General features: G+C 56.1%; 8 protein-coding genes across 8 annotated transcripts; 4 read left to right on the top strand and 4 right to left on the bottom strand.

Annotated features, from left to right (window-relative positions):
- Nucleotides 1-266: 266 nt before the first annotated feature.
- LY79DRAFT_363852 (uncharacterized protein) lies at nucleotides 267-977 on the top strand. Its single transcript, XM_060552769.1, has 3 exons — nucleotides 267-284; nucleotides 370-487; nucleotides 691-977. Exons 2-3 carry the CDS (start codon nucleotides 442-444, stop codon nucleotides 876-878), a joined length of 234 nt encoding a protein of 77 aa, XP_060410113.1. The 5' UTR covers nucleotides 267-284; nucleotides 370-441; the 3' UTR covers nucleotides 879-977.
- Nucleotides 978-1924: 947 nt separating this feature from the next.
- Nucleotides 1925-2945, top strand: LY79DRAFT_672824 (alcohol dehydrogenase GroES-like domain-containing protein; the record flags this gene model as incomplete). The annotated part of the gene is made up of 2 exons (XM_060564100.1): nucleotides 1925-2229; nucleotides 2261-2945. The coding sequence occupies 2 exons, from the start codon at nucleotides 1925-1927 to the stop codon at nucleotides 2943-2945; spliced, it is 990 nt and encodes a 329-aa protein (XP_060410112.1).
- An 847-nt stretch (nucleotides 2946-3792) lies between these two features.
- LY79DRAFT_523601 (uncharacterized protein) lies at nucleotides 3793-4152 on the bottom strand (the record flags this gene model as incomplete). The annotated part of the gene is made up of 1 exon (XM_060555555.1): nucleotides 3793-4152. A coding segment is annotated over one exon (360 nt), but the record flags the coding sequence as incomplete, so codon positions are not given.
- A 3018-nt stretch (nucleotides 4153-7170) lies between these two features.
- LY79DRAFT_672822 (NAD dependent epimerase/dehydratase) lies at nucleotides 7171-8217 on the bottom strand (the record flags this gene model as incomplete). The annotated part of the gene is made up of 1 exon (XM_060564099.1): nucleotides 7171-8217. The coding sequence occupies one exon, from the start codon at nucleotides 8215-8217 to the stop codon at nucleotides 7171-7173; it is 1047 nt and encodes a 348-aa protein (XP_060410110.1).
- A 1111-nt stretch (nucleotides 8218-9328) lies between these two features.
- On the top strand, nucleotides 9329-9810 carry LY79DRAFT_523506 (uncharacterized protein; the record flags this gene model as incomplete). Its single annotated transcript, XM_060555543.1, has 2 exons — nucleotides 9329-9600; nucleotides 9663-9810. Coding segments are annotated over 2 exons (420 nt in total), but the record flags the coding sequence as incomplete, so codon positions are not given.
- A 496-nt stretch (nucleotides 9811-10306) lies between these two features.
- Nucleotides 10307-11769, bottom strand: LY79DRAFT_593175 (sorbitol dehydrogenase; the record flags this gene model as incomplete). Its single annotated transcript, XM_060561521.1, has 4 exons — nucleotides 10307-10513; nucleotides 10582-11050; nucleotides 11128-11415; nucleotides 11510-11769. The coding sequence occupies 4 exons, from the start codon at nucleotides 11767-11769 to the stop codon at nucleotides 10307-10309; spliced, it is 1224 nt and encodes a 407-aa protein (XP_060410108.1).
- Nucleotides 11770-12612: 843 nt separating this feature from the next.
- LY79DRAFT_523534 (aldo/keto reductase) lies at nucleotides 12613-13756 on the bottom strand (the record flags this gene model as incomplete). The annotated part of the gene is made up of 3 exons (XM_060555548.1): nucleotides 12613-13203; nucleotides 13292-13570; nucleotides 13652-13756. The coding sequence occupies 3 exons, from the start codon at nucleotides 13754-13756 to the stop codon at nucleotides 12613-12615; spliced, it is 975 nt and encodes a 324-aa protein (XP_060410107.1).
- Nucleotides 13757-14549: 793 nt separating this feature from the next.
- Nucleotides 14550-16857, top strand: LY79DRAFT_523604 (uncharacterized protein; the record flags this gene model as incomplete). The annotated part of the gene is made up of 5 exons (XM_060555556.1): nucleotides 14550-14670; nucleotides 14827-14981; nucleotides 15039-15662; nucleotides 15717-16092; nucleotides 16163-16857. 5 exons carry the CDS (start codon nucleotides 14550-14552, stop codon nucleotides 16855-16857), a joined length of 1971 nt encoding a protein of 656 aa, XP_060410106.1.
- Nucleotides 16858-16935: the final 78 nt, after the last annotated feature.

The following is a 16935-nucleotide window of genomic DNA, read 5'->3' as shown; positions in this document are numbered from 1 at the left end:
GCTCGAGCATGTTTCATTGATGCTAGCTGGCTTGTGGCCCCGAATGTTTGTTTATCGGCATATATGCAACATGTGTGTCAACCAATTCCAAATTGTCCTATGGGATAGAATACCCTTGAGCATCTGCTTGTTTAATTCTCCTTATGACCACTGGAAAGCCGACGTCCCAAAGTAATCCCCCCTTATGGCCGCAGATCAGAGCGTACAGTTGCTAGTCTGCACTCAGTTTTACAATAAAATCCCACAAAATTTCTCTTGGGAAGTCTCCAGATAGCTTTGGCTATGTAAGAGCGCGTCACTTCGCCTTTTAGCAATATTCAAAGTATAATTATGACGTCTTTGCTAAACTTACTAACCCTTATACAAAAGTCACTTGCAAAGGCATGCGACACTATTACAACTTGGTCCATCGCATCGTGCTATCCATGGTGAAGGGCCATTATGCTTTCATTGATTTCTTTCCACTCGATTATATTCTCAATCATAAGTACACATTTCCTAATTTGACTACGGCATCGATGCTGGAATATGGTCTAAATGTGATCTCATCGGAGAGAGTTGCCACAATGGTTAGAGCTAGAACAGCAACGGCAACGAGGATGGGCAGAGCACCATTTCAAACCCAACCTTCGAATACAGGGCATTTTGCCCAGACATAAATGGATTTTGTTACATTCGCTAATAACTCAGGCCCGCAGTTGCTGTCTGGTGTAATCGCCACCATTCAACATAGGCTGTTCGACAGCTTGAACACACAGTCCATCAAATCCGCGATCTCGGAAGCAATCTCTGAAGTCACGAACCAAAATCTTGTCTGGCCTAAAATCTTCGTCGTCAACCAGAGCCTCCATGGAATCTGGTTGTCATATCGCGCCTAAGAAGGAAGCTAGCGCATTAAGATTTTATGTGTTGCGTATGCCTTGCACGCTTCTACGTCTATGTTGTCCGCATAAAACAGTCGGGTATGGAACAAGAACTCACGTTTAAGGCTTGAGAGAACAAGTGTTTGGCTGTGTTATTCGGTGTTTACGCAGCTGATCTACTAAAATCAGTACATCAACCACGGGACATTAGGTATGGGAAATACCAACCCTGACAAGCTATATTTCCAGCTTGCGAGTCGCATACTTGAAGGCTTAAAGATCCTAGCAATATTGGGGTATCAGAAGTTTTGGAGGAAACCATCGGTCACAAATTCATCTTACAAGAGAAGTTTGGCATTTCGGTGGACGGGAGTACAAACCTATTATCTCATTGTCGTTAAGGTAATGTTAGCCGTCTCTGGTGCCATCTATAGACATCGTTCGAGCTTGGTCTAACTCGCGATCCGTGAGGTTCCATCGTCTTAGTAATCTAAGCTGTGGTTAGAAATCTACCTGGTAGCTCTTGGTAAAGTTGAACCCCCCCTTTTTTCGCCCCTTACGAGAGCACGGGGTTTTTAGCTGCAGAGGGCTACCTAACACCCCTAGGTAATAATCCCAAGCAGTCCAGTCGCATACGTAATACTGGCTGCACTTCGTCCTTTGATACCGTATTCTGAAGTGTAACGTTTGGTGGTTGGTGTTATGCATACGGATAATCACACCACTACCAGGCATTCCGGCGGAGTTTATTGATGCATCTTTACTGACAACGCGTGTTCAACTGCGTCCGCATCGCAACCAGGCTGACAAATCCGGCGGGTGTTGACCTTTGAACCAGCATTGCTTCATGATATATCTAGTAAGTAGGATCTTCATCATCTAGATTGTCGTTAAATATCCACTTTCACATCGCCAACGACTTAATACTCCACGTTATATTGATCCTCAACACCTTGACTTGGTTGGTAGCCGACGCACCGAAACCCCTTATACATTCCTAAAGCCTCCAGAAAAGTATCTGAAAAAGACGACCAAATTCTCACTTCCTGGTAGACTACATAATGTCTCATTTGGCCGCCGTTCAACCCGAGCCCAAAGCTCGACTAGAAATTCAAAACGTCGAAACCCCACAGCTCGGCCCTGACGAGCTCCTAATCAAGAACGAGCTCATCGCACTCGTCCCAATCTATGCGAAGCAGATCAAGCTCGCCTTCTTTCCTCCCCAATACCCGGCGATCCTTGGAAACAGCTACGGCGGCACGGTCGCGGCCGTCGGCAGCAATGTAACTAGCTTCAAGGTCGGCGACAAGGTCGCAGCGGCCAAGGCCGTCGGCGACTCGGGAAACAAATACGGCGTCTTTCAAGAGTACGTCGTCTCCCGCGAGGCGACGGCGTAGCAAGGTCCCGGCAAATGTCGACCTCGACATCCCCGCCGGCCTGATTGGCAACTTCTCCACCGTCGTCGGACTGTTCAACGAGCACCTTGGTCTCGAGAGGCCCGACCCTGTCGGCCAAGCCTCGTTGAAAGGCAAGAAGATTCTGGTCTACGGTGGGACTTCCAGCTTCGGTAGCTTCGCGACGCAGTATCTCACCCAGGCCGGGTACCAAGTCGTCACCACGACTTCCCCGCCGCACAAGGACCTCGTTGCGAAGCTGGGTGCCGTCCACGTGGTCGACCACACGCAGTCTCAAGACGCGATCGTGAAGGAACTTGTCTCGCAGGGGCCCTACGACTATGTTGTGGACTCGGTCTCTCTGGAGCCCACGTTTGACGTCCTCACCCAGGTTGTCGCGGCACAGGGGGGCGGAAAGATATACACGTTGCTGCCGGCTCCCGACGCTTCGAACATTCCCGAGGGCGTGACCGTGGAGTTTGCCCCATGGGGCCTGCCACTCGGCAAGAAGGAGAACGCGGAATTGCTCAAGTGGGCTTACGGAACCTACTTTTCACAGGCCATAGCCAATAACAAGATTGTGGCATTGCCCTCGCAGAAGGTTGATGGTGGACTCGAGGGGCTAAACAAAGCGGTTGACGTGCTCTTTAAAGGAGTCAGCGGTGCCAAGGTTGTCGTCAAACTCTGAGTTTGGCAACCATCAGAGGCTACTGAAGCGTGGTATCGGAGCACATTGAGATAGCCGTAATACCCAAAGCTGTCTAGTAACCCAAGTTTCAACGCATGCAACCGTATGGTGAGAGAACAAGCATTTGTTCCGCATCTAGCGTCATTGATTTTTGATTGTATTTTTCATCTTCTAATCCAAAGTCCAGCGGCAGGGGGCAGGCTTTCTTTCAACTCGTATGACCTCATCAAATAACGGCGAAAACCGGCTGAAGAGAGCATTTGATACATAAACACTGTTATTACACACATTTGGATCATGCTCTCGGTTCGTCCGCTATGACGAAACGACCCGTCCGTACACAGGGCTCCGCCACTGTGACGAATCGAACCATTGGCTAGAACAAAGTCGTTTTGGTCGAACTAAGGCGTGCCATGCACCGCGGTCGAGCTTCCTGGGCCCAAGCAGAGAATACTGGAGGTCCGCTACGCCGCAGGAGCGGCCGGGGCAGCAGCAGGGTCTTGAGCAGGGTTGGCGGCGGGCGCAGGAGATGCTGCGGGAGCGGGGGATGCTGCGGGAGCGGAGGATGCTGCGGGAGCGGCGGGAGCAGCGGCGGGAGGCGCGGCGGGAGCAGCAGGAGCAGCGGCAGGAGGAGCGCCGCCACCGGCGCCGCCAGCTTCCGCCGGTGCCGGGACAAAGGCGGCGTTCGCCAGGGGGATCTGCCCAACAGCGCCACCGACAACCGTGGTTCCGTCAACGCTCTTCTGTGAAGCTGCCGCTAGCTTGGAGTACTGGATGACTTGGGTGGCGGATGTGCTATGACTTTGTAAGCTCTCGTGTGCCTCACAAGTTCAAGTGCTCTCGCTACTTACGGGTTGATCACCATCACCTGGCCTTCTTGGCAATGCGGTCCCGTGGCGCAGTACAGGAACATGGGCGCCGTGCTGGTGATGGGCATGTTAAAGGTCCCGACCATGGCCTGGCCGTCCTGATACGGTATGTGGCCGCTGTGAATGGCGCCGGCGTTTGTCGCCTGCAGAGGCTGGCACGCGGCTCCCTCGGCGCTCTGTGTCACAGTGTGGTTGCCGTTGCTGAACTGGAACTGCACGATATCGCCGACCTGAGCCTGGATCAAGTTCGGGACGAAAGTGTCCTGCGGACCGCCGACTACCACCGGGATGATTTGGTTGCCTTGAGGGGTTGCCGGGGCTGCTGCCTGTCTCCTAACTGAGGCTTGTTGTTAGTGATCGCGGCCAACGGCTGGGCACACTGCCCTGAGGGGGGCTCGAGAACGTACTCCTGAAAGGACGATGCGGGACGCCTCCTACGACGGTTCCATCCGCAGGGAAAGGGTCTCTCTTGACGGGCTGGGGCATCGCGCTGACCGTGGCAGAAGCCATCAAGGCCCAAGCTGAGTTGAATCTCATGTTGGATAAAGAGAGGAAAGTGAGTCGAAGAATAATCCGAGAGAACGACAGAAAGCGAGCACTGCTCAACAGTGACTATCCCTAAACGTGATTAAAATGGCGTAAAATGCGTAAATGACTGTAATAGCCTGTCTTGACGAGAAAAGACGGCTGTTCCTCGCTGGGAGGGTTCCTGTTTGAAGGGAAGTAAGGGAAGTGAGGGAAGGTATGAAGAGGGAGACAAAACTTCAGACCGCAGGTGAGTCTAAATTTTGAGTTATATTATATTGGGAGCTAGCAGGTAGACACTAGATGAAGGAGGATTTAGGAAATAAAACTCGCAAAGCCAAGACCCAACAAGACTCTTCGACGGGGGGCACTGTGGGAGCTTTGCCATCTATGATAAGATGCCGACAACCGGGGGGGGGGGGGGGCATTGTGGGCCTCATGAAGCCTCATCACGACCCGGGATACGCAAAGAAGCGCCAGGACAATGACCGACGACGTGGACGCAAGCAAGTCGGTCTATACGGTGACGGTGACGCTGGGCGCCCGCGATGTCCGCTTGCCGCCAAGCTGTCTGATGTTGTTCCGCGACCGTTTGAGGCTCCAACGGGCGATACCTCTTCGGGAAGCCAGGGCCTTGCAGGGTGGGCGACGATCTGGCGGAAGATCATATCGATTGGATCGTCGCCGTCCCTCTCTCCACCAGAGATCATGAGATGGCGTGAAGCTGTGTTTCCGACTTGACATGTTGGTGGGGCCGATGTGGGCAGATGGAGCCGTAGGGGGCCCCCCGTATGGGAGATTTGCCCGTGTTTCATGTGGCCGTCAAGTCGTTCCCTCGGTCTTGGGCCATTAGTCTTGGTGCAGATTCTTCCATATCAACGGCTCGGCCAAGGATGTGTAGAGTGAGTTGTTCGTGTGTGATGGACAACTCGCTTGTGAAGCCTGTGCAACGGCTTGCCGTGGCTTGCTAATATAAAGTCTGTGCGTGGACTATGATCGTCAGGCCTCTGAGAATCCAAACGCCGATACCACCGTTTTCTCTCACTCGCTCTCACACTCTCTCACTTACTCTCACACTCCCTCGCCCTCACACCCACATCCCTCACACGTCTTCGGCAGCAAGCGTCGGCAAAAGACAGGAGGCTCAAGTAACCGCTTAGTCAATGCCAACGCCGAGTCGAAACGGTGCAAACATGAGACGAAAAGAAATTGCATTTGCTCGGCCATGATCCGATGGGATGCGGCAGCTGGCGCGCATACGTGGGCTTTCGACAGCGTAAAGATGACACGATGCCTACGGGCTTGTCTCCCCCCCTTTCGCACATATGAAGGCGTTGAAAACATGAACAGAAACCCCCAAGGAAACCATCATGAATGATCGACGCTCAAGGCCTGCCACCTTGTCCCTTCAGCCACGTAAGATACACTCAACGCCATCGCTAGCAGGACGCCGCGTCGACATTACGTCGTCACTCTTGCCCCCCCCTTGGGATTCGCGTCAGAGGGTCATGGGTCAGCCCTTGGCAATGTGCCGCTAGTGCTCGTCACGAACTGCCGTTTCTCTCTTTCGGGCCCTCCCACCATCTCGTTCCCAAGCGCCAGGCCCCCCCACGCGCCTCCGACCCGCCAAGACACACACACACACATATCGGTCATGGCTGAACTTCGGAGGTTTCTGCTTCACTTCTCGCTCGGGGCGTTCGTTTCCTCAATGCCTGCGTCGCTCCTGGGAGGGGTAAACGGGGAGGCCCCTTGCAGGCTTGCAGGAGTCGTTGCTCCGCACAATATCCACTGCTTTGCTGTGATTCCCGAGCCGAGAGCGTGATTCCCTGCCCGCCCAATGAGAAGTTATAGTGACGAGTTACGGGTTACGGGTACAGTGGCGTGGTTGGTTCGTAAGCTCCTCAAGCACGTCCTCCCGCTTGGTCCTGCATCCCAGCCCCGAGGGTGATTCGATTCGATTTTCCGCCATCAGCTCTCCGGGAACACTCTTACTGTCCGCACAGCTGTGAGAAAGATCCCTGCCGGTAGCTCTGCGTTGTGGGCAGCAGATCACAGGGATTCTACAACTGTTGACGCGACCTAGCGGTTGGTCTGTTACCAAGGATCTCCCAGTTCTCAATGCGGTAACCTGGGTCCTCGGTACGAGAGAGTGGTGAGAGACGCAACCCGCGCCCCGCGAACGTCGGGAGCCATGTCCCAGCCAAGCCTCCTAGTCGACCGAACTTGGGAACACAGCGTCGTGTGGTCGGGAAGTGGGGGCGGAGCTTCTTCCTTATTGAGCCTCGATCCAGCTGTGACAGGTTCGTCGCCGTCCAGTCGCCCACGTCGACCACGCCACCTCTCACAGTCCGTCTCGTCTCTTCGCGGCGCACGATTAACTACTATCACTGGTTTCCCACTTCCAACGTGATATTTAGTGGACTCTAGTTCTCGGGAATGCAGGAACCCATCCGTTCATGCCCCCCACGAGAGACGCGATGACGTTTCTCAGGTAGATTGCTTACCTCCTCTGATTACAAGTTCCGACGAAGTGCGTCAGAATCGGTGTCAAACACCAATGAACCAGAGCTTGAGCATCGGGGTGCTCCCGGGATGGTGCACGGGTTCACGCAGCTGGATTAGCAACCCAATATCACATATTCAGCTACAAAACATGGCTCTGTTGTTATCGACCTGTCGAAAGCCATTGCTAATTCTGATGGCTGACTACTGTGCTGTGTCGCCTATATTGCATATCAGATCAGGGTTGCAACTTTTCCATCGGAAGAGCTGTCCTATGCCTTTATTTTATCTTATTTTCTTTCTCTTTTCCTCTTACGCTGAAGTTATTAGGCCGAATCTGATTTTGTCCAGACCTGCAAGTGCCCGTCAACCCTGCGGATGTTATCATGCCCCGCCGCTCTGCTTGCCTCGTATGCCAAACGGTACACGTGAATCGACTCGGAGAACAGCAGGCGGTGGTGTTTCCATCCGGTCAGTCTCGTGAGCTTCGTCGAGTCGGTCCACTGGGGGAAGTTGATGATCCCTGGCGGCCACGGGTCCTCTCCCTCCTTCAGAGAAGAGGGCTCGACGTAATGCAGGTCACCCCGAAGCCCGTACTCGGTCGCCAGAGCCCGCGCCACCTCATCGACCGTCTCATACCGCCGGGCTGAGATGTTGAAGGCCTGCCCCTCGACCTCTGCCCTGTTCGGATGAGCGGCAATGGCAACGTATGCTTCTGCGCAGTCGTCGACATGAAGGGCGTGGACGATGGTGCTCGGCGCAGCCGGCAACAGGAGCGGCTTCCCCTCGGCGGCAGTCTTGGCCGCGACGTCGAAGAAGGCCTTGTAATAGCTCGAGCTGCGACCGTAGACGTTGGTCGGCCTGACGAGAACCGGAGCAAACACGTCGGAGTGGTCAAGTACCCCCACGGCGTACGTCGCTCGGTCCCTCAAGAGAGGGATCGTGTTGATGGGCGATTCCTCCGTGTGCGGAGCCAGGCCCGGTGCTCCGTGGTAATGCGGGCCTATGCCGTAGTCCTTGCAGCCGGAGGTGAAGATGACGAGCGGTCGCAGGCCGGCTGCCGAGCTAGCCTCTCCCAGAGTCCGGAGCATCTGGACAGTGTTTTGGTAGTGGGGCACATAGTCGAGAACGTTCTCCGTGACCGAGACGATGGCGTCGAGGGTCGGCGGTAGGTGGCTCCGGATGTCGGCGTGGGAGGCGCGGTCGTCGATCGCGCCGACGACGGGGACAATCTCCTCCTGGGCAAGGGCCGTAGCGGCCGAAAGGGACCTGACGAGGCCATACGTCGTCCACCCAGCGGCCACGAAGGCGCGCGCAACAGCGTTGCCGATGTAGCCATTCGCGCCGGTGACGAGGACAGTCTTGGGCGCCATTCTGGATTTGATGCAAAGCAATGATGTTCTTCTCTTCTTCGGCTTTACGGCCGGCTTTGGGTATATATTTGTAGTTGTCTCCCTGATCCGGTTCCGTGCGGGTTCACGATGGAGCCCTTATGATCCGGAAACTGATTTCCGTCCGACTTGTGGTGGACCGGAAAAGCGCTTACATGAGCAGAACATAAGCTGCGGCCAAAACAAGGAAACAGTCGGGCGATGATTGGTAAGCATGGGGTGATTCTACGTCGATGGAACTACGAAAGTGAGTTGGTGAGATAGCTTATACCTCATTCTTTCACGTCATTCGAGTCAGCTATGCTGTTTTCCGAGTGAGGTTGCTACTACCCACGAAACGGAGCGCCAGAAGATCTCACCCTTGTCAACAAACTATCGCTGCTGAGTTATCGCAAACCGAGTTTCCAATGGATAGACCTTTGATGAGAGATTGAATGCCTCAACCGTGGTTACAACTACCACCGCTTCAACTATCCAGTCGCCTTTCATAACCGCCAAAAATTCCTCCAGGGCATAAACTGACTTTTATCGGCCGATGGGACAGTGGAATTCGGCCACACCAGATCCTAACGAATATGCTCTCCGAGGGTTGTCGGTGTATAGGCGTCACCACCTGCGATATCCTACCAGTGTGTACCCCACAAGGTTGTATATGTTTATGTAGACTGTTCGGATGTTACCTTGAGAGACATTAAATTTAGTTTTCCTATGTCACATTTGCCTGTGTAATCTGCTACGTGCAGCCTTAGTCGACGGCAACATTCCTGAGCCTGACGCACCCTGTGGTACGACCCGAAAGCTCCTATGCCTCCGTGCTCGTTTTGAATTATAGACTAGACATTTTGGATCAAATATTTGGCTGACCTTCGGGAGCCACGCCATCCGATATGGAAGGTTTTGGCTTGGTGATCTATTCAAAAAGGGCAGCGATCCCTCTCGGGTGCATCCGTTGTCATGTCATCTCAAACCTACTACCAGCATCATCATGCGTCATACCACCCTGGTATCAGTAGCTGTCGCTACCCTTGGCGCAGTATCACGAGGCTCCTTCTTGTCTCTTTGGGAAGAACCGTCATGTCTTTGCCGTGACTAAGCGTTGGATATCGCCAATCGGTGGCTCAGCATCTTCTCGACCGGTGGCGTTTCCGGCAAGGAGGAGGTCGCCACGATCGTCTCTCAAGATCTCGTCAGCGCCGATGGAACCTTTGGTCCGCCTACCTACGGAATCGACGCCTTCTGGGAAGCCATCGAGACACCGTCCAACACTACGACAAACGTGACGCAGGCTACGACCTTTTTTATCCACACATGTGACCAGATCGCTCTCAACTGGCAGTATGATGCCGTGACAACCGGCTACAACTCGTGAGTTCAGTGCCTGATGCATGTAACGATATGATCATGTTAATGGTGGGTCCCTTTTGTAGGACGGTTCCTGTAGGGACGCCTGTTTCGTTCACCGGCAACGATATTCTCAAGGTTGACTTAGAGACAAGACTGGTTTCCAACGCTACTTCATGTGGCCAATGGATTCTTTTCGCTCAACGGCTAGGAGGAAGAAGCTGTACAGTTTAGCAAGGGTAGCTGCTACGAGAGGTCGTCCCCGATTTACAGGCACGAATTGCATCGTCGTCTCATACTTCATCGAAACACTATTATTGGAGGGGCCGGGAGACGGAGACAGAATAATATACACAGGATAATGAATTCATGTCAATCATATTGCAACCTTCACATATAAGCGATGAACTCAGCTGTTCCCCTCCCCATGTGGTGTGTATCATGGTAAATCATACGCACCAAGATAACATAAAATTCTGCGTTTAGAAAATTCCAAGTCGTGAACTGTAGAGCCAATAGTGAAGTTCGGAGTCATTCGTCAACTTAAGGGGTCTAGAGCGACTATATTCATCAATAAACAGAGAGTGGTCTATATCCATATTCACGGTTCTTTCAAATGATCATCAATGCCGCAATGCTATGAATACTGATTGTCTTATGCTTCCTACTGCCCATTCTGACAAGTTTTACTGCCTCAAACATTTAATGGTGGTTTTGTTACTGTTGATCCTCAGAAGATGGGGGAGTCGATGTCATCCACAATCTGCACTTTGATGCTGCCGTTCCTGTAGTCCGAGGCGAGTGTAAGGGCATCGAATGCCTTTTCAAGAGGGAACGTGTGCGAGACGAGGCTCTTGAGGTCCAGAATGCCGCTGCTTAGGCAAGCGATGCCGGCGGGCCATGTGTCACGGTACCTGTTGATGAACTGGAGCTTGATCTGCCACCATCACAAGTCAGCACGGCGTCCCCGTTCCGAGCCAGTTAGGAACCGAAGCCATTGCTCACCTCGGCGAGAGAGATGTGCATGAAGGGCAGGTTGTTCATGATCTCGCGCCCGACGCCAATCACCATGACCGTCCCGCCGCGACGGACGGCGAAGGCGGCCGTGCAGATGCTGCTCTCGACACCGGTGCACTCGAGCACCGTCCGCGGGGCGCTGTACTCGTCGTCGCCGAACAGCCTGCGGATGGCCTTGCCGTTGGCCTCGCTGCCGAGGGCGGGGTCGACGTTGTAGGTGACGACGCCGGGGACGAGCGTCTTGGCGAAGGCGAGGCGCGAGGGCTCGATGTCGGTGATGACGAGGGGGTGGGCGCCCGACGCGCGGGCGGCGGCGAGCGTGACGAGGCCGATGGGGCCGGCGCCGCAGACGACGGCGCCGACTCCGAGAGAGAGGCCGGCGGTGCGGATGCCGTGCATGCCGACGCTCAGAGGCTCCAGAAGAGCGCCTTCGGCGTAGGAGATGTTGTCGGGGAGCCTGTGAAGGGAAGCAGTGTCAGCCCGGCTTCTCTCTGCCTGCAAGAAAACGTTGCTGCGGCGTGAGGGCCGGCGTACTTGTGAAGCCATTTTGCGGGATGGCACTTGTACCGCTGGATGGTTCCGTGGTAAGGATAGACGCCCGCGAACTGGACGTCTTCGCAGAGGTTGTAGCGGCCGTCGGTGCAGAGGAAGCATTCGCCGCAGGGCACGCCGGGCTCGATGGCGACCCGGTCGCCGGGCGTGAGGTTCTCGACGCCCTCGCCGCAGCGGACGACGACGCCGGCGGCCTCGTGGCCGATGATGCAGTCTCCCTCGAAGACGAGGGAGCCGATGCGGCCAGTCTTCCAGAAGTGGATGTCGGATCTGTGGGAGGTCCGTCGCCATCAGCCATGTGCTTCCAACCCACGCCGGGGTTACTGGGCCCCCCAAGGCCCCCAGCGGAAGATTTCACACATACCCGCACACGCCCGTCGCCTTTACGTGCACTAGTGCTTCTCCCGGTTTGGGTGCGAGTACTGGCGCTTCTTCGGCCTTGAGCTGGTGGTCTGCTGTGACGACCAGTGAGGGGTTCGGGAGGGGCGCTTCGAGGGTCTCTTGGTTGGCGATGGAGGGTGCAGGCCGCTGATCCAGCTCGGTCCCGACAACGCAGCAACCATCGGCTTTTGCTTGCGCGGCACCATTGACGATCGTCTCGGGTGCTATGGTTGTGGCAACCATGTTGAGGGCCTGGTTGTTTGTGAGCTGGCGGTCTAAGGGAGATCGAGGAGAGTCACTCCAGTCAAGTCTACGAGAATTTCGGCAAGTGTCTATACTCGGCGTATAACAATTTCTAAGGGCTCTGTATAGTATTATCGTTGAGCTACAATAGAAATGAGAGAACAAGGTCGGCTACAAGAAAGATAAGAGAGGAGGGAATGGCAATTCAACCGGTCAGATTTCGCGGAAAACGCCTCCCCCTCCTGTCTCATGCGCGCCATCTCGTCACGTAATCACCTTCCCCAATATACGATCCTCCTCTGTCTGACAACAATACAGCAGACCGCCGCCGCTCTCGGGGGGTCTGGACAACATGTTGAGCGTGTAGGACTTCCTCATCGAATCCCAGAAGAAGTGTGTGTGTGCGTGTGTGTGTTTGTCGATTGCCCAATTAGGAAATCATAAGCACCACGTTCGTCTTTAGTCGGGTGTGCCGGGGGTGATGCTTGCTGTTACTAGTTCGTTCGGATGACGGAGGCTTTGCTTCGGCTTTCGATAGGCCGACATGCTTCCAGGGCCGAGTTCCGAGGATCGATGAAACACGTGGGAGTTGAAGAGAGTTTTACCACTTTGGTCTGATACGCGTGGCCGACGAGCACATGCAGCCTTTCGGACGTCACTGGCAGAGCGCAGGCGATGAACACGTCACAAAAGAGGGGGCGAGTCAATTGCAGTCGAAATATAGTTCATCAATTCATGGCAGCTTTTGTAGCCATCGGTGCCATCCATGCTATCCTGTGCTCCCGTTTCCGGAATCCACCCATCGACACCAGCCATCTATCATATCCTTATAATGGGTCGCGCCTAGGCGAAGATGCGCAGAGGGCGCTGGGGCAGGTAGAAACCGGGGTCGTTGAAGCGCAGGCCGAGGTCGAGGTCGGAGATGGCCTCGAGCTCCTCGGGCGTCAAGTCGAAACCGTTGACCTCGAGGTTCTGCTTCAGGCGGTGCTGGCTGTTGCTCTTGGGGATGACGGCGACGCCGCGCTGGGTGGCCCAGCGGAGGAGGACCTGGGCCGGCGTGACGCCGTGCTTGTCGGCGGCCTTCTTGACGGGGTCGACGTCGAAGAGACCCTTGGCGTCGAGGGCGCGCTTGTTGGAGATCTCGAGGAAGGATTGGGGCCCGAAGGAGGAGTAGGCGGTGACGGCGATCTTGTGCTCCTGGGCCATGGCCACGAGGTCGGGCTGCACGAGGTAGGGGTGGTGCTCGATCTGCAGCGAGGAGATGGGGTGCCGGGCGTAGGACTGCATGTCGTAGAGGGACTGGGCCTGGAAGTTGGAGACGCCGATGGACTTGGCGATGCCCTCGTCGACGAGCGTCTCCAAGCACTCCCAGGTCTCGCGGATGGGGACGCTGTCGGGCTCGACAATCGTCTGGTCCTTGTCCATCCACCAGCACTATTTTTATTATTATTTGTTTCGTGAGTTCAAACTCTTGTCTCTCTCGGTTGTCCGAGTAGGACGGCAAGGGAGCTCGCAGGCTTACAGGGTATTCGTTGACGGCAGGGTCAATGTACTTGAGGGCAACGGGGAAGTGGATGAGGAACAGGTCGATGTAGCCCAGACCCCAGGTCTCGTTCTGCTTCTTGGCCGTGGGGATGGCGTGCTCCTTGCGGTGGTAGTTATTCCACAACTTGGTGGTGATGAAGATGTCCTCACGCTTCACGAGGCCGTCGGCGATGGCGCGGCGGACGCCCTCTCCGGCCTCCTTCTCATTCTGATAGTCGTAAGCGCCGTCGAAGAGGCGGTAGCCGGTCTTGATAGCCTTGTACGAAAGAGGAACGTCAGTGAGTGCCACTCGTCTCCGTGACGGCTTCGTTCGGAGCTACGGGAGTACGGTACTGACGTTGTAGACGGTATCGGCGCAGGACTCGCGGGGAACTTTCCACAAGCCGAAGCCCACGAGAGGCATCTCACGGCCGGAAGCGAGCGTGATAGTTTCCTTGCCCATTGTGAGTTCCCGCCTCAAAGAGAACTGTATATACTGTATGGAGGAAACCGAGTGCAGGGAACGGAACGGAGTTGCGTAATACACAAATAAATATTACCGCTCAAGAACGACGACGTGTTTGGAGTCGAGTCCCAATGGTTCTCGACGTCAGGATGCCGCCCATGTTTCGCCAACCCCGCCCTCGTTTCTAATCATATTCCGAACCGGCCCCGCCCTCAGGCCTTATGCTAGTCTGCCAGACACACCCTCGAATATCGCCATGGGTGGGTTGACAACCGACATGTTCAGGCTTGCCGAATGCGGCAGTGTTAAGCACCCGAGGCCAGGAAAAGGGGAGGCAACCCCGCGCTTAGCAGCCCCTGTTGACTCGTGCTCGACAGGGTTCCGTGAGGAGTGGTTATGGTTGGTTAGTCCGTGCGGGATGGAATGGCATTCATCGTCTTGTGTGATGGAATAGTGCAGGATTGGGAGCATGTCGTTATGAGACGACGCCAGCTCTAGACGTTGACCGGCCATGCTCGAGTTAATACGGTCGTCGGATCTCATGAATGAGCCCCAAATCGTTCCATGTTGCCCCCGGGATCTATCCACAATCTATGCTTCGGAAGAGCTTCCTGGGTTCCGTCCCCCCCCTCCCCCGGCCCCGGTTCATGCTCGTCTGAACCCCCCCCAGCTTTTGTTGCGGGGGCTCTTCTGCGTTTCCCCATCGGACGATATTATCTCCTTCCCTCTGGCCATGGGAGCCAATGCAAGCATCGGTTGATAGGTTCGACGATACGAGCCGAACGGGACGATGGCAGACAACACGGGCTCAGGTTCGGGAAGCGGTGCTGGGACTGGAACCGGGCCTCCGAGACAGCGGCGCCAGAGAACACGGACTGGGTGTTTAAAGTGTCGGATCCGGCGACGAAAATGTGAGTCTCTTTCAACATCCCTTTTGGTGTTTTGGTGGTAAGCCGGCCGCCGTATCTGCTTTCACCGGCGAAGAAACACCACCACTCCCCGTAGACCAACTACGTTTTCGGTGACACTTAAAAACTGACGGGGCGTGACATTTCACGATAACGCAGGCGACGAGAGAAAGCCGAGGTGTCAGCGCTGCATCGACGGGGACTTCGAGTGTCAGTACGGCTCCCGACTGACGTTCTTGGACAAGAATGCGTTGACCGTCTCGCCGGCTCCGGACGCGGGTGATGCATCGACGCCGAGATACTCCAAGCTGCAGGTTTGCGACTTGGCCGCATTGTCATGTTAAAGCTTCGTGGCTCACATATCCATACAGTTTGTCGACCCGGCATCTCCAAATCAAACCGCAAAACCTTCATCACCGCCCTCCCCTGTGTCCCAAGACCCTCCAAACCCATCCATCACAACAAACGCAGCCGACATACCCGCCTGTTTATCGCCCTCGCAGACACCGGCGCCACCAGTCTCAACCTTTCAAATCGACCCTCAACTCTCAGACCCTCCCGTTCTGGAACTCCAGCACCTAGAGCCACGCTTGGCACCAACCCCCTTTCACCACCCGCTGCCGCTCACGCAATGGCGATCCCAGAGCATCTGCCACGAGAGCCTAGCATCACCAGCGGGCAAGTTCCACATTACGGACAAGCCGCCAGGCATATCGGCGAGCAACGACGCGGCATACGAGACCGCGCTCAACGCTTTGCTCTCTCCGGGGAACGAGGGCACAGACTTGGACTTGTTGCCGAGCCACGGCTCCGAGTCGCACGCCGTGGCCGGCGACGGGTTCCGTTTGAGCCCGCAGGAGCTGATATCCGCGTCGCCCAACTTGGCCGGGGAGAGGAGGACACCCCCGGCGATGCTCCCTTTGACGGCGGCCAGCATTTCCCCAGATCGGCTGCTGCAGCTGTTACGCCACTTTAGATACCAGGTTGCGCCATGGGTAGGTTTCGTCTACGTCAGGCTGTTCGCGCTGGGTTTACTGACGCTGGGCAAGCTCGACTTGTGCGACATGAGCCAGACGTTCGGCCTCCATGTCCCTCGACTCGCGATCGAGAACGAGGGGGTTCTCCATTCACTTTTGGCTGTGGCAGCCGTTGCGCAACAGGCGGACGCGAGCAGCACGGCGCTCAGCGATGTCGAGCACCTTAAGTCCCTTGCTGGTGCGAGGCCAATGCATCCAGAAGGCGGAGTCAGCATGAGTGACGGCGATCTGGTACATCTGGCTCTTTGGACTGCATGCCAGTTCACCTCGAGCGTCCCGGACGAATGGCAGGATCTGCTTGGGATCACGGACGACAACTTCTGGAGTGGGGTGCTCGCTGAAGTGACTCCAAAGACTATCGTGATTCTGTCTGTATTGATACGGCTCGGTACGAAGAAACGTCCAACTCTCCAAATCTACTCGAGAAGGCCAGGTCCCGGAGCTGACGCGCAACCCAGAGCTCGCGGCGGCGCTCGTGACCGGCGCCCCGATCTCCGTCCCGGAGCGGCTACACTACGGCGCCATGTCCCAGCCGTGGGATTCCTCCCCGATCGCCGAGACCATGTTCCGATGCACTGTCGAGCCGCTCCTCCTCTGCGCCCAGGTCGTCAACTTCTGCGCGAGCGCCTCCCGCCCGCACACCGCCGTCGGCCCCGGCACCCGCCCGACCCCCGTCCACCGCTGGACGGTGCTCAGCGACGCCCTCGGCGCCTGGTACGCCAACCGGGCCCAGGAGTTCTGGCCCATGGCCGAGATGGACGGCGAGGAGAGCCTGTTCCCCGTCATCCTGTTCACCAACGGCGCCGCCGTCTTCGCGAACCAGCTGTACCACACCGCCATGCTCCTGCTGCTGCGGAACAAGCCGCGCGTGCTGCAGACAGCGGCGGCGGCGGCGAAGAAGCCGTCGGCGGCCGCGCCGTTGTCGTCGCCGCTGTGGCACGCCCAGCGCGTGTGCGGCATCGCGCTGAACAACGACCGGCGGGACAGCTGGGACCTCTGCCTGGTCGCGTCGCTGTACCTTGCCGCGCAAAGGATGACGTACGAGCCGCAGCAGAGGGCCGTCTTGGAGTGTTTCGAGCGCGTCGGGGCGCTGACGGGGTGGCACGTCGACGGGTTCTCGGCCAAGGCCCGCGAGGACTGGGGGCTGATGTAGAGAGGTGCGGTCCATGTGCGCGCCGTCTGGGCAACGGCTCAGGAATAGTTGAAGTCGTGCCGGAGTCTCGACGCATGT

This window comes from Colletotrichum navitas, assembly GCF_030913465.1.
Source record: "Colletotrichum navitas strain CBS 125086 chromosome Unknown LY79scaffold_73, whole genome shotgun sequence".
In the NCBI taxonomy this organism is placed as follows: Eukaryota; Fungi; Ascomycota; class Sordariomycetes; order Glomerellales; family Glomerellaceae; genus Colletotrichum; species Colletotrichum navitas.
Note: the sequence above shows the minus strand (reverse complement) of the source record. Positions and strands in the feature narration are given on the sequence as shown.

Excerpts from the sequence above, each read along its gene's own strand:
- LY79DRAFT_363852 (XM_060552769.1), top strand. The coding sequence starts at position 442 with ATGCTTTCATTGATTTCTTTCCACTCGATTATATTCTCAATCATAA. Across the intron at positions 488-690 it reads GATTATATTCTCAATCATAA|GCCCGCAGTTGCTGTCTGGT; the intron begins GTACACATTTCC and ends CTAATAACTCAG.